The sequence below is a fragment of the Sodiomyces alkalinus genome (genome assembly GCF_003711515.1).
Source record: "Sodiomyces alkalinus F11 unplaced genomic scaffold SODALscaffold_11, whole genome shotgun sequence".
In the NCBI taxonomy this organism is placed as follows: domain Eukaryota; kingdom Fungi; phylum Ascomycota; class Sordariomycetes; order Glomerellales; family Plectosphaerellaceae; genus Sodiomyces; species Sodiomyces alkalinus.
Window position 1 is genome coordinate 1,330,461 of NW_021167089.1, and position 14,790 is coordinate 1,345,250.

At 53.9% G+C, this 14,790-nt stretch overlaps 5 protein-coding genes across 5 annotated transcripts; 2 read left to right on the forward strand and 3 right to left on the reverse strand.

Annotated features, from left to right (window-relative positions):
* Positions 1-110: 110 nt before the first annotated feature.
* SODALDRAFT_328989 (hypothetical protein) lies at positions 111-1,701 on the reverse strand. The gene is made up of 3 exons (XM_028610823.1): positions 1,676-1,701; positions 1,463-1,500; positions 111-1,355 (listed from the first exon to the last, which is right to left on the reverse strand). The coding sequence occupies exons 1-3, from the start codon at positions 1,676-1,678 to the stop codon at positions 485-487; spliced, it is 912 nt and encodes a 303-aa protein (XP_028463426.1). The 5' UTR covers positions 1,679-1,701; the 3' UTR covers positions 111-484.
* A 512-nt stretch (positions 1,702-2,213) lies between these two features.
* SODALDRAFT_320914 (haloacid dehalogenase-like hydrolase) lies at positions 2,214-3,175 on the forward strand (the record flags this gene model as incomplete). Its single annotated transcript, XM_028609579.1, has 2 exons — positions 2,214-2,267; positions 2,369-3,175. The coding sequence occupies 2 exons, from the start codon at positions 2,214-2,216 to the stop codon at positions 3,173-3,175; spliced, it is 861 nt and encodes a 286-aa protein (XP_028463427.1).
* Positions 3,176-3,338: 163 nt separating this feature from the next.
* Positions 3,339-7,082, reverse strand: SODALDRAFT_353267 (hypothetical protein). Its single transcript, XM_028613635.1, has 2 exons — positions 6,678-7,082; positions 3,339-6,593 (listed from the first exon to the last, which is right to left on the reverse strand). Exons 1-2 carry the CDS (start codon positions 6,748-6,750, stop codon positions 3,748-3,750), a joined length of 2,919 nt encoding a protein of 972 aa, XP_028463428.1. The 5' UTR covers positions 6,751-7,082; the 3' UTR covers positions 3,339-3,747.
* A 1,070-nt stretch (positions 7,083-8,152) lies between these two features.
* Positions 8,153-9,378, reverse strand: SODALDRAFT_328993 (DUF1264-domain-containing protein). The gene is made up of 2 exons (XM_028610824.1): positions 9,167-9,378; positions 8,153-9,083 (listed from the first exon to the last, which is right to left on the reverse strand). Exons 1-2 carry the CDS (start codon positions 9,254-9,256, stop codon positions 8,499-8,501), a joined length of 675 nt encoding a protein of 224 aa, XP_028463429.1. The 5' UTR covers positions 9,257-9,378; the 3' UTR covers positions 8,153-8,498.
* A 922-nt stretch (positions 9,379-10,300) lies between these two features.
* On the forward strand, positions 10,301-14,658 carry SODALDRAFT_381777 (hypothetical protein; the record flags this gene model as incomplete). Its single annotated transcript, XM_028615183.1, has 6 exons — positions 10,301-10,454; positions 10,554-11,013; positions 11,106-12,703; positions 12,771-12,813; positions 12,852-12,901; positions 12,962-14,658. The coding sequence occupies exons 2-6, from the start codon at positions 10,619-10,621 to the stop codon at positions 14,656-14,658; spliced, it is 3,783 nt and encodes a 1,260-aa protein (XP_028463430.1). The 5' UTR covers positions 10,301-10,454; positions 10,554-10,618.
* Between the last annotated feature and the right edge of the window lie 132 nt (positions 14,659-14,790).

Here is a 14,790-nt window from a genome sequence, read left to right on the forward strand (position 1 = left end):
CCTCGGAATTATCTTCCCAAGTACGGATGCCCGCAGGAAACGGTTTCCGGAACAGCAATTAAAAGTACGATTAGACCATCTTCATCCGATGGGTGGCACGGATGCACAACTTTTAGTACGAAAGCACACGGATCCTGTCGGGGTTCTCGTTTCTGTTGTCAGAGACTGACCGACTGCCAGAGGGCGGGCTAATTAATCAGTGGGACAATCCTGAGCCAAGATGACAGAAAGTCTTGATCTTTTGAAAGCAGCCAAAGGGGAATCATTCGCCATGTTGTTTACGACATCCTTTTTGACTATGAACCTGCCGGAATCCTCATAAAACTCCCGAGCCAGCCATGTGTATCATGTAAAGACGTCATGTTTGACCCAAGTCTTGCTACAAGACCCGGACCCAAAAAGAAACAAGCTCCCATTTTGTATCGAGACCTCCGTTTCATCATCCCAACCAGAAAAGGTGCTATTGTGCCGTTCCACCACGCGCTTAGTCCTCCTGCTCGCGGAGCGCGGCAATCCGGGTCTGCACGTTCGCCTTCCTCTCTTCGAGGGTGAGGCGGACCGGCCTGTGCTTCTTGGACTCGGCCTTCCATTCGTCCTTGCTCTTCTTGGGGGCATCGCTGACGTGCTTCTTCCAGGGATCCTCGCGGATAGCGGCGTGCGCCTCGGAGTACAAGTCCTCAATACCGTCCGCCTCAATGTCGTCCTCAATGTACTTCTGGAACTGACTCTTGTAGCGCTCCTCGTCGTCGTCGGCCAGGAGCTCCATGTACTCGGCAACGTGGCCACCGAAGATGTAGCTCTTTAGGGTGTCAGCGTCGAGCTCCTTGGTCTCGATGTCGTAGCCGGGGAAACGCTTCTGGCTGTGGGGAATGAGGATGCCGCCGTCCGAAGCACCCTTCATGGCGCCGAAGACGCGGGCACCGGTGGAGGTGCGGGTCAGGCCGACATCGAGGAAGGCCTTGAAGGGACGGCGCTCGCCATCGTCGGTCTCAATAGCCTCGGTGAGGGTAAACTCGCCATCGGCCTCCTCAACGCCGGTGAAGTCCTTGTCCAAGCCGAGCTTGCTCAGCGTGCGGCGGGCGAGCAGCAGGCCGGTGGCATAAGCGGCGGCCCAGTTGGTCAGACCATGATTGATGCCGTAGGCGGGGAGCTCGTGAGAGTAAGCCGCGGCAAAGACCTTGTCGCCGGTAATTTCTGAGCTGACAATCTGGGTGATGATGTCGCGGTTGGTGAAGCGGACGACGAGGCGGTACTTGGGGGTGTTGTACTTGTTCTTGGCCTGGGTGATCAGGCGCTTACGGGCATAGTAGTCGGTCTTGCCTTGGCGTCTGCGCTTGTACTTCGTTTGGAAGCGGCTGCACGATTCTTCAGTTAGCAAAGACCCCTGGGAAAGAGGAGATACACAAGCCCCCTAAAAGCACAGGAACGAAAAGAGGAGGAATGGAGGAATCGTGCTACTCACCTGAAGTACGCGCTGTTCTTGACCACCTTGTGAAAGGGCTATAAAAACACGACGTCCTCGAGTCAGCAATTTGCGCTTCAGAGAGTGCCCTCAATCCGAAGCATCTTGCATTGACTCTCTCTCTCTCAAAAAAAAGAGACAGGCATTTCTGCCTCCTATGAGGGCATGGCCGGTGGTTGAACCAGTGGCGGTTGAATTCGTGGCTCAACTTACCATGGTGATGGTGTTGGCTGACGGGTGCTCAGCAAACTGGTCGGGATGGGTGGTGGTGGTTGACGGGAGAAGAATTGAATGTTCAGATCCCAGCCCCTGCGAACTTGTCGTGATAATTTCTGTGGGGGAATTTCTTTGCCCTAGGGTGGGGCCCGAGGAAGCGCGATCTGTGGGCTTGAGCGCTGAAAGCTGCAGGGTGGTCGTTCAGACTTGGGTCGGCGACGAGCAAAAGTGCAATCGATCATAGGGGAAATCACGTGACCTTCTAATCCATAGCTTCTTTTCCCCCGCCACAACGCTTCGTTGCTTCAACGTATGAACAGACACACCCCCCCCCCCCCCCCCCCCCACGTAAGATACCCACCAAAGCTTAGGCCGAGGTTCGCGGTAGTTGTTCACCGAGTTCCCGTCGTACTGAGACGGGCCATTGAAGACACATGTTTCTATACGAAGGATGTAGTAGCATTCGTCTCTGATGCAATCATTAACCGATCCAGATTCTTCCTTTATCGAGCATGTACTAGAAGCAGTAGACGAGATGGCAGGCCCCAAGCAACCCAAGGTCCTCCTATTTGATATAGGGGGCGTGTGTGTAAGTCGCCCGGTCTGAACGGTACCCTCCGTTTCGAAGCAGATGAAGACCCGACGTGGGGATTATGAGCTTCATTCTCACTCGTGCTTTTTCTGATGTAGGTCGTCTCACCGTTCCAAGCCATTATCGACTATGAGCTCAGCCTCGGCATCCCACCGGGATGGGTCAATTACTCTATTTCCAAGACGGCCCCGAACGGGTTCTGGCATCGCCTCGAGACCGGCAGCATCCCCCTGGATAATGCCTATTTCGTTGGTTTTAACCGCGACCTGCACGACCCGAATCGTTGGCGCGACTTCTACCTCGCCCAACAGGCCAAGGACCCGACTCTACCGCCCGAGGCACCGCCCATGCCGACCATCGACGGAGAGAAGCTGTTCCTTGACATGATGACAAACTCCATCCCCCAGGACCCCTGGATGTATCCTGCCCTGAAGCGCCTCAAGGAGAGCGGCCGTTACATGCTCGCGGCCCTGAGTAACACCGTTATCTTCCCACCTGGTCACCCGCTGTGGAAGGAGGATCCCCTGGATGACCCAGTCCGCAGCCTGTTCGAAGTCTTCGTCTCTTCTGCCCACGTCGGCCTCCGTAAGCCGGATCCGCGCATCTACGAACTCGCACTGCGTACGGTCAACGAATACGCCGCCAAACACGCGGGGTCACCAAGGGGCAAGGCTCTGGGTTGGGATCAGGGTCTCCAAGCGAGCGACGTCGTCTTCCTGGACGACATTGGCGAGAACCTCAAAGCTGGCCGTAAGCAGGGTTTCCACACGATCAAGGTGCACCTTGGGAGGACTTACGAGGCTGTTGAGGAGCTCGAGAAGATCACAGGCCTAGAGTTGGCGGGGGACCACCCCAAAGTTCCCGTAAAGCCCAATTTGGGGAGGTTGAAGAAGAGCAAGCTATAATTGCGGCATACAATGTTTTCCTTGCGCGTTTGGTTGGTAGACATGCGGCCATCAACGTTATTCGAATACATTTACGTTATCACAGCTCGTCCGCTGCAATACAGGAGCTTTTGGTTAGTTTAGTTTAGACCAGCAGGAGAGGGATAGGAGGACCATATGAAGCGATTGAAATAAGAAGTAAAAGAAGAGAATATCTTTAGTCCGTCTGCACCACTGTGTCATTCCAACTATAATTCAATTGTTATCTTGACCTTTTGGAATACTGCCCGGCTAAATCATGGCCACAAACAATTACGCCAATATCTGCTAAACAGTAAGCTCGTCAGTCCTGACCAAAGTCTCAGAAGGCGTAATAACAGCTCCGCTACCACCACCACCACCACCACCACTTTAACCACTTTGTTATCGTAGTTGTCGTCACTGATATTCTCATCGTTATCGTTATTATCGTCGCCATCGTTGTTTGTTTTGTTATCGTCGTCGTCGTCGTCGTTGTTGCTGATGATGATGTTTCGAGGCGAACGAACAGACTACACTTGAACCTTTAACAGGCCGGATCGTGATAAAGTCCCTCACGCGGTCTGCGGTGGGAGGGCGTCATTCTTGTCCGTGTCAGATTCGGCAAACCCGACTTTCTGAAAGCTTGCACTCTCCACCTTGGGCGCAACAAGTTTCTCCAACCCGGAAACGCCGCTATCGGCCTCGCCGAAGTTGATGCCAAGGTAGTTGGACTCCAGCTTAGCATCATCTTTGGCCTTTTCGTCCTCTGGGCCCTCGTCAAGGTTCATCAGTGCAGGCGGGCGATGCCGCATGGCCCGTGCCTTGGCAAGTGAAATCGTCTTCTGCTGGTAGGTCGTCGTAACCGGCTGGGCGTCGTCCCGGTCGATGGTTGCCTTCATGAGAGCCGCCATCCATAGCCGGCCTTGCTGGAGGTTCGGCACGGCGAAGTAGTGCACCGTGGGCTTGGTGAAGTTGACCGCCCGAGACAGCCCCGACCGTGGCGGCACAAGCTTGAAAATGAACATCGAGTCGTCTCCCTTCTCCAGAGTTGCACCAGTAGAAGGCGTCGGTGCAGAACCGGCACCCGTAAGAGTGGCGTGGAGACCTGTCAGTTTCTCATTGTCCGCAGGCAAGACACGGTGGAAGGATATATCGATGAGACCCTTCTCCTGGTCGTCATCCTCCGAGTAGAAGTACGCCAATCGGCGTCCCTTGAGCACGAACAGGCGAGGTTTCCATGTCGTCATCAGGTTGGAACTCTTCTTCTTCATCCAGCCGCTGTAGTCCGCATCCTTCATCGCCTCGCGCGGGCTGATTCTCTGCAAGCCACGCTGATAGGCGCTCGTCTCCTTTTTACTCTTCTTGCGGCTGCCCTTGCTAGCTGTTGTTCCTGCAATGCTAGGGCTCTTTGTCGTATCGGGAGAGTCTATGTCCAAGCTTGGTGCTGCAGACGGCGTGCTGGATCCTGTCCGCGCAGGTGATGGCATGGGAGAATGGCCCAGTGGCGAATCTGAAGGAATGACGGCCTTGAAACGGTCTCCCGCCGAGGTATCTGAAATGGCTCTCAGTCCTCCGGCCTTGGCGAATGGCTTGTTGACCATGCCGCTGAGCCAGTCATTGCTAGCAACTTGGCGATTCGCCGAGGAGCCAGATGCCAAGGCAAAGTCCCGACCGGAGCCGTCGAGTTTTGTGACCGTGGGCGACTGCGATTCTCTCACCGAAGGCACACGTCTCGCCGATCGCGTCGTGCTTGTCGAAGTCGGCCTTACGTGGGTCGTAGGCTGGATGCCGTAATACTTCTGGGCCGCAGGCGATGGCGCACCTCCTTCCCGCGAGGCATCGATGCTGCCGTACCTCGAATGTCTAGAGAGGGCCGTCCCGCTCCTCATCCGTTGCTCGTCGGCGTAGCTACTCTTTCTCGAATGGGCGCCGCTGTCGCGCTTCCTGAGCACGTTCCTCCTCTTGCCCTCGGCTTCGGTCCCGCTGAAATAACCGCGATCCAAATCGACAGCCGAGTCCTGCAGGTCGGAGTTGGGCTGCTGCGGCTGCCAGGCGTCCTGAAGACCAGTCGAAGACAGGGGCCGCGGGGAGGAAAACGCGTTGCCCATGCTCCAGTTGCGATCGAAGGAGGGCTCTTTCTTATGTGCGCCGTCTCGTAGGGGAAACGTCCCGCTAGTGCCAATTTTTGGCGTGCCAGAGTGCGGCAGCGGGGTGCCACTCGCGCGGAAATCGGTAGACGAGTGTCGACGGGAGTGGTTCAGGTCCCTGATAGAAGCCGCAGACGGCCGTTTGGTGTGAGTTGCCCGGGTGGGGCTATCTAGAGTGGAAGTAGGGGACACAAGGGGGCTGGGTTCCATTGGGTTGAAAGAGCCCTTGGCCTGGGCAGACGCGGGCCTGTCGTCGGCCGGCGGCAGCCTTTGAATGGAATTAGTTAAGGTCCCCGCCCTGCTGCGCGCCCTCCACGCGTCTTCCGAGCCCGCTTCACTTCCGTAGGTCTGTGTTGTCCGTCTCGTGGGGGGGCCCTGACCGTCGCATTCGTCTTGAAGCGCCTTGATCTTCTGCCACGTCTTCAACCGCCTGCCAACGGATCCAAGGTCGAAGGCTTTGATGAAGAGGGAGCTCTGGTCCATACCGAGTAATACTTCGCCGCTAATCTCCTGGTCTCGAAACACTTCGCAGTGATGCTTTTCGACGCCGGCGGTGAAGAGATGTTCGGCAACCTGGTCGGGGGTCCAATTCAGAACCTCAGCACGTGTATGCGTAGATTCTTCCTCTTCATCCGTTTCCTCGCCTTGAATGTACGACATGCGTGGGTCGAGCTGGGCGCTGTATTCACTATCCGAATCGTTTGAAACACGAAGAGCGGAGGTGCTCGGGGGAGAGCGAAGGTTGGTGATGTGCTCGTCAATGACATTGAGGGTGTCATGGAGTACCTGGCTATCTTGGCTGGCGTTTGCCAAAGCCCCCAGGTCTGGACTGCTGGTCGCGGGGACGGGGAGCGACGAGACATCATCCCTAACGGAATTCAGGGGAAGAGTGACAGGGGGTTCGGGTGTATCTGAAGGCTGAGGCGGAATTGCAGCAGGAGGAGGAGGGGTTGCGGCCGGGTCTTCGGGCGTGGAGCCGACAGCGGAAGCTGGCCGTTCGTTTGGTACAGGTTTGGATGCAGGTTCGCCTTGGGGATTCATGAGAGGCCCGGAAGGCGTCGTGTTGCCGGTCGTGTTTGCAGGTGCGGCGTTTGCCTGAGAAGGTTTAGGTGCTGGGCGGGTATAGACCTCGGGGAAGAGGCCACTGTTCCCATTGCACAACTGTTTTCCCAAGAACCAGCCATCGCCAAATTCGTCGTCTGGTTCGAGGAGTTCAACTCGATCACCTTTGGCCAGGCTAAGTTCATCGGAGCTTCGGGCTTGGAAGTCATCTAGACGGAGAAGCGCCGAGGTCAGCGGGGAAGCCCGGAAGGGGAATATGAACAGGAAGTCACATTGTCAGCAGTGAAACTTACGGATAACAATGAGGATATCGCCAATCTCTGGGCGAGCCTGAGACTGGGCTTCGTTTGGCGGCTTTGCAGCCATTTCGGTGGCGAGGACGGTGAGTCGCGGCGAGGCGCGACAAGGGCAGCGCGAGCAGCGCAGGTAGCGCGGGGCGGCTTCCAAAGAAAGAGTAAGAACAAAGACCCGATATCGTAATGGCAGGATATAGGCGATGTTTTCCAAAGGAGTGTGCCCAGGTAATTAAGGATAGCTCTAAAGTAAGGGCGTTCAGAAGATGAGGGCGATGGCTGGAATTCCGTGGTTACCTTAGTAAAGAGACTTTGTCATCTTCCGGACAAAGTCGACAGGCTTTGGTAGCGAATGTTACTTTGACTAGCTGCCTCAGTAAAAATATACGTGCACCTGTCGGTATCGGATACCTTAGGAAAACCTGCCGGAGGATGCAATCTTCGGCAACTGTGTGAACTGGTTCGGGGGTCGTACGGAGTATGAAGTACAGATACTAAGGTAGCTAATAAGGTAGGTAAACACGAAGTATTACTGAGTAAAGACCACCTTAAACGGAAAGGTTCGTCAGCATTCACCCCCTGGAGGCTTGTTCACAAGAGGGACCTTTGTATCCGTCCATATATCCCCGTATTCTTACTCCGTACCCGTACCTGAATCAGGGTGTCGCCCTTTCAGTGTTGAGGATCCAGCTATCCGTGATTGGTGCGATGGCTTCCTCAAGGGATATGAAGAGCGTGGTTTGCTCCTATTGGTGGACTCTGTTAGGTAGCTATGTATTGTTTAATATCACGGGCTAAAGTCGGTCCGACGTTGTGACAGTGAGTACTACGGTAGGTACCTAGGTCATGAAGGTGAGCGGAGAGAAGCTGCTGAACTTGTATCTAAGTGATAGCGTTGTCTCTGGCTAATCGGACCGGTGCTTGGAGGGTGTCCCTTTTAACTTGATCTCCGCTTGTGACCGCGAGGTTTGTGGTGGATTAAGATGAAGACAGGGGGCGTTATGTCAGATGCATTGTAGGTATTAACCAGAGAAGACAGATCGTTGATTCGGAGGCAGTGTCCCATGCGCATATGAAGTATGCTACATGGTGTGATGACCAGTAGCTTATGTTGAACCTCAGCGATGCTGTATTGGTCAAGTAGAGTAAACTCGTGTGTTTGACAAGTGGGGGCTTCTCGCCCAGAGGTGTTCCCGTGAATCCCGTCATGATGCCCTATCACTAGCGGACCTTACTGAGTAAGGACAACATTTTAAGATGCGAGCTTCGGATAAAGACCCTAATCACGTACTCTGATCGTACGCAGTACGCTATCAACATCCTACGGAGTATCCGTAGCATGTGGAAGGGGAAGGAGACCAGCGTATAGCGTTGCTGGCTATTCATATGGTAAAGCGTTCGGTGGACCGTTGCGCGAGCAATCGAACGAGCTCCCGGTCTGTACGTACGGAGTAGATGTGAAATAGCACCTGAACGGGTTGTAGGTATTTATTCGTAACTGTCTCAGAAACCCCGCCCCGCGATAGAAGCAGAATCTCTTTGGCCACCCGCTATCAGGGCACTTTCGGATCCTGCACCGGATTTTCCGCTCCCCCAAAATCCAGTCGCTCATTGTCTAGGACGTGACGTCCGAGTATGGTACTGATATTAATGTCGTAGTTAAGAGGCTCCCTAGGCATTGGGCCGCGCCACCCTTCCACTACATTGCACTTGTGCTGCATTCTCCAACTTTCTTCCTTGTCAAAACCATCATCACGGCAACATATCCACATTCTGTTTAAGTGGGGTAGTTCTCAAGGTTGTTGTGCCTTAACTTCATCGTCAAGTCCGTTCCTTGCTCTTCCAAGTCTGATCGGCGTGGGGGTGAATTTCCGGTTCGTCGATGTACTTTCTCACCTCCTCCTTCCTTTTGTAGTCCGACTTGAACCTCCGATCTCTGTCCCCGACATACTTATCAAAGTCGAACTGGTCCCGCGCCGTGTAGCTCGTCATCAACTGAGGCTCACCCAAGGGTAGCTTGTCGCCCCGGTCCACCTGCCAGAGATGATAGATCTTTCCATATAGGCGTACGACTTCCTCCATCTCCTTATTCTCAGCAATCTCCCATACAGCATCCGGCACGGCGGGCTGTGGCATGATGAGCATGCCCGACTTGACCTCAAAGACGTGGCTGTGCCATAGTTTGCGTTCCTCCGGATCCAGGGTTTCGTACAGTCGCGGTGTGATCATGTACTCGATGCCGATGATGCGCGCGTTGCGCTCTGGGCTGTCATAGAGGATGCACTGGCGTACCTCGTCGTTGAGGTGGCCGCAATAATGGTTGGCTTCGACGACACGACTCGGGTCGGACGCATAGGCATGGAAGGCATTGAGATGAGCGCAGATGTTCCCAAGAGGAGCGAATTCCTGCACATGTCGTCTCAATTACAAACTTGTCTTTGTTGAACTTGAACCTTAGGGACCACTGTGAGACCTAGGTAGGTACTTACCTGCGTAGCTGCAGCTCCCGTTAGGAGGGTTTGGTTCTTTGCCGAAAGGGGCTCACCGGCCGTCTGGTCGTTTTGGGATACTGAAGCCATTGCTGGGGACTTTACAACTTCACAGAGCGAAGAATCCGTGGTTATACTTCGTGGAGAGATGTCATTCCGTCTGTCTGTCTGTCTGACTTTACGAAGTAGGTCTTTTGGGGGAGGCAGGCTTGTGTTTCCTCATCCATCTGGTCGAAACTACGTCATAGATGTTTAGCATGAGGGAGTTGAGATGCACTGCTTGTATCCGCATATACGTCTACCTCAATATATCCCAACATAATTACTTCGTACCTGCCCTGCTTGCATCCTACGGAGTTCCCTAAATTTATTGCAGGATGCGGAGGAAAGGAAAGAAAGTGACAAACACACCAGTAGGAGTAGCTTCTTCAAGACAAACAAAATCATAGGCACTGGCCATGATCATGGTCTTGAGTATATATTCCCCTACGAGTACCGAAGACATTAAGACACACCTATGCAGACAAGATACACCTAAGGTAAGGTACGCAGAAAGAGATGTCGGATGTCTTGACCCGGGAATTAAGTTTTTTTTTTTTCTTTTTTCTTTTTGCTGGAGCATGAATGAACGTAAAATACCAAAATAATAAACCACTAAAATAACACTAACTTAGAAATAAGGTAAGGTAACTTGAAAGGCGTGCTGTTTGAAGGTCGAGTGCTGCGACACTTTTGCGGACTCGTAGTTAATTTCGCCCTGATCCTTCCAGTTCAACCAATAAAGCACTCCATAAATGGTTCGAAGCAGTCTCCCTTTGAATTGGACCGAAACCCTTGCTTACCTCACTTCCAAGTAAGCGCTTAGTGGATTGGCCCCAAGTTAACTAAGCTACGGTAGGGAGTAATTACGGATGCACCACAGTACCTGCTCAGCACATCTGTGAGGTACCTTAAGGTAGGTAGGTATGTATAGAGTACTCGGGATGTTAAAGGTACCCGATTCCTAAGTTAATAATAAATGGAAGGCTACGAAGTATGAAGTACAACACCCTACGGTAGTCGAAAAACGCCTGCGTTTCCTTGCCTACCTTATCGACGCGTCTTCCATGCCTCTTGCCCTCCTGCGACGTTGCGGGGGCATCACAAACCAGCAGATAAACAGGAAACAGAGCAAAGTACATCCATCTGGCGAAGTGTCAGGCAGAATATGGGAACGAGTTTCCTTACTAGAACCGTCGCTCAGCTTCTTCACACCAGATAGGCTTCCACCAGTTCCAGATTATCCATGGTACGAGAAGATATCGCTTCCCATACTCATCCTCCGTTTGTTCTAAGAAGGGAGCTATTTTGTCGTCTCGCTGCGTCTCACTAACGGGGGTCAATACAGTCTCAACGACGTAGCCGAAGCCTCCCCCTTGTCGTGTTTCTCTCGGCCACGAGACCTTCCCCAGCATGAACCCCTCGGGGGAGCCCGGGAATCTGAATAAAGACACCCAGTTCAGAGCGGCGAATAAGACTGCGAACGCCTTTCTGGGTGCCCATTTTCTGCCGACATGGGCCTCTAAGGGCTCTAAGCGTGGGATTGAGGCTGTATCCACGGCCAATGGACAAATCGCACAACCTCGCCAAGCAAGGAAGAACCTCCATCGGGTGCCCGAACCCGGCGATGACATTATGATACGGAATCCTGTCCAGCCTGATAGCACCCAACAATGTCCAGATTCCGCCTCGTTAGAGAAAACTTCCGTACCACAGTCCACGCGCACTTCGCCTTCAACTGCGACTTGCGTTGCAAATAGATCCCAACACTCAACCTCGCCGGGCCCTACTGAACACCAAGTTGGAAGGTATGAGCTTCGAGACTGATCTTGTCTCGTATTTCTTACTTGGCTGCCCTGTAACATTTATCAGATGCTTGTCTGACCCCTGAGATCTCTAGGAAAGAACCGACAGTCTCTCTGCCCTCCGCTGCTCCCACGAACGAGTCTACCCAGGCGGTATCAAATCCGCAAGGCGTCCGTGACCAGACGGCGGCTTCTAGCGACAGCTCTGTTCACCTCAACCCCTCTGTTTCTCCTATCGTCACGAATGTGCCCCTCCACGAGCCATCGAACCAGCCCGGCCCCATCGAGCACGGCCTGCATGACACGCCCTCTGGGGACCGAGAAACTCCCGCGAGGAGGACCTCAACTCAGGTCCTATCCTCAGGCCCGGGGACCCCGCAAGTGTCAGATGCTAGTGTTCATGGTACAACCGGGGAGATACTCATCCCCGACCCTGCTTTGCTCGGAGGAGGTGATGTTTCCAGCAATCCCTCGGCAGCTCCGTCTCGAGTGAACCAGCTTGGGGCTACAGAGAGAGGCCAGATTCCTCCGCAAGACCCTCATCCATCCGCCATAGCTCCTCCACCTGCCTCTGCTCCGCCGCCATCTGCTCCCACTGTCTCTCCGTCTACACATCTACCACCTTCAACGGGGTTGCAACGAGGCGCCAACCGAACAGGTTCAGAAGCAGGCGAATGGGACAAATGGTCAATGCAGATCACTGAACGTGTCCGGCTTGTCTATCACACCCTGGTGGAGAGCAAGGATGTGTATACCATTCCAAGATACGGAATCTTGAAAAAAGCTTTGCAAAACAAAGATGCGGCTTTTATAGGAACTCACCAACTCTTTTGCACATGGACCCTGGAAGGGTCCATGGTGAGCATGCATCTCAACCTGGAAATGCCTGTGATAGTTTCTGCGTTCAACATCATTCAGGATGGCCTTGCACCCAACAACATGCGAGGAGAGGATCTGCTCTGGCTTGCACGTTTCCCCTACTCGTCTCCTCTTCACTGGATGCAATCTCCTTTTGTCCAAGGAAAATTTCTCACTTGGCTTTCCATCTTCCTGAACAATCTTGCGTCTCGGTGGCCAACCTTGGTTCGAGAAATTAGGGAGCGGCAGTATCCGCTCCTTGCTGAGGAGCTACGTGCTCTACTGCTTGTCAGATCACCTCTTCTTGAGGTGATTCTCTTCATAGCCAGTCGAACACATCTCGGCATCCCGAACGTCATGAATAATGCGATTGCGGCTCAAATGCTTCAACTCCATTATGAAGATGCTCAAAACTTCTCCTCGCCGGACCAGTCTAATCGAGACTCTTTTAAGGCAAGGCTCACAGCGGAATATTCGGGTTTGTATCGACGGCATCTCGACCTACAAAACCAGATGCCCCGAAAGTCTTTCCTCCGAGACAATTTTAACGCTCCGGACTTTTCTCAGACACAACCCTCCTTCCAGGGAGACTACCCAGCACTAAGGAACATGTCACACTCCGATCATATGGCTCAGGGGAGCCCATCGGCATCATCTGCTTTGCAGCATCATTCTTCCTTCGTACCGGCCATGCCCTATCACTACCCGGCAACACAGCCTCAGCACCTGCCGAATATGAATGGTCAATCTTCCCACCCAATGCCTACACCCATGCGCGTCAATTCCTCGGTAGGTCCTCGGCAAGGGCAGTACCAAGGCGCTCATCCTTCGACCGGTAGGAATTCAACAGCGTATGGAATGACACCCCAGGCAGGGGTCTCAATGTTTCCAACTGCTGTCAGCCACCCTCAACAATATTGTGCTCAAGGCCGACCTCTCCCTGCCGTGCATACGGCCCTAGATAGCACTGAGTCGTTGCCAAGGATCGCCGCCCACGCCCGCGGCATGCAGAATGGGTATGTGACCCTTCAAAGTCAGTCGTACGGCCACGGGTATCCAGTGAATCGTCCAGTTGTGTTTTCACAGAATCCAGCCCACCGGACGAGCTCCGTGTTGTACCAAACGAATCCCACCCAACAGGCGAGTGCTACCCAGCGTATGAATCAACTTCAGCTTCAAGCACAGCATCACGCCCAGCATCAAGCCCAGCAGACGAATCAGTCCCAGCAGACGCGAGGACAGGCGCAACCAGAGAACCAGCTTCCGACGGGACCCCCAGTCCAGCGTTCTCGCCTGTCCTCCCAGATACCTCTTGTGCTTTCTCCACTGTCTCGTTCCCCTTCCCAGACCATTCCGCCGGGGTCAGCGCCGCCTGCATCTGGGGTGCAGATGTTACAGTCCCCGCTCATGGCACAGCCCGATCAGCAACTCCCAGATGTCAGACTGTCGTCAATACGGCCAACGAGGGGGACTGGTCCATCTGGCCCAGCTCAGCATGATACGGTTCGAACGACACCAAGCCACATGCTTCTGCCACCGGCAAACTATCGGATAGGGCTAGATCGATACCCACCATCACCGTACACCCCCATGTCCTTTGCAGTGTCGCTTCACCAAGTGCAAGTCCATAGTCCGAGGCGTGCTCCTCAACGTCTTCCGGGAGCAGGAGTGCAAGAGCGGGACCAGGAGAGGCATTACCAATCCGTCAAGAGGCTCCTCGTCGGCCCGGTGAAGGCCAAACCTGTTCTTGTCATAAATGAGCTGGAGTTCACTTTGTCGGATCCAGATTCACAACCGCCGAGACTATCCACTCCTCAAACCAAAGCAGGCTGCTGGCTACCGGTGTGTGAGTACTCCGACGGCTCGTTGAGATATCGCCTGCGCATCTGCAAGTTCCAAAACCAGAATAACGGAAGTACCATATGCGAATCTGACTGGGTGGTGCAGCCGACTGACTGGCCTAAACATTTATTTGTCACGGTGAATGATATGGCGGCGGAAATTCGTCGCAAGACACACTATGGCCAAGACCAGCCCCTCGAACTGACGCCCTTTGTTCGGACCGGGACAAACAAGGTGCAAATCAGCATCACGAGCGACATGCCTCGAGATGGGGCCTATTTCATCGCTGTCGAGCTTGTGGAGACTCTCAGTCACGGCCATATAATGAACATGGTGCGCAAAGACGGGGTAATCCCGGTCGAGTCGACCAAGCTTGTGATCCAGAATCGCCTACAGCCGAAAAACGTCGCAGCCGAGGGGCGGTGCGATGACGACGACGACTTAGCCATCATGGGTAGCTCGGTGAGCATCGACCTGGCAGATCCGTTCGCGGCGAGCATGTTCACCATCCCGGCCCGTGGCGCGTCCTGTACTCACCTCGAATGTTTTGACTTGGAGATATGGCTTAACACGCGACCCAGCAAACCGATACCCTACCGCACGGAGCACTGTTTGTGCGATGCATGCGAGAACGAGAGAGGCCTGGGTCCAGAGCCTTCGCTCACGGACAAGTGGGGCTGCCCGCTGTGCGGCAAAGATGCTCGGCCGTATAGTCTCCGAATTGACAGCTTCCTGGCCGACCTTGGGGCAAATTTGAAAGCCACCGGCAAGGCCGGAACGAAGATGATTACCGTCGCCGCAGACGGTACATGGCAGGCGAAAGAAGAAACGGCCGAGGAGAGTGGCACGGAGAGCCCAGTTTCCGATAACGAGAGGCCCCAGAAGCGTATCAAATCCAGCTCCGGCAAGGTCGCTCGATCGGTTCTCGAAGTGATCGAGTTGGATTGAGACATCCGGCTTGTCGTCTCTCTCTCTCTATTTTTTTTCTTCCCTTTTTTGTCTCCATTTCATTTGCATTTCATTTACATTCCCCCCCTTTTTTTTCCTTTTTTTCCCTTTTTTCCCTTTTCTTGTCTTTCA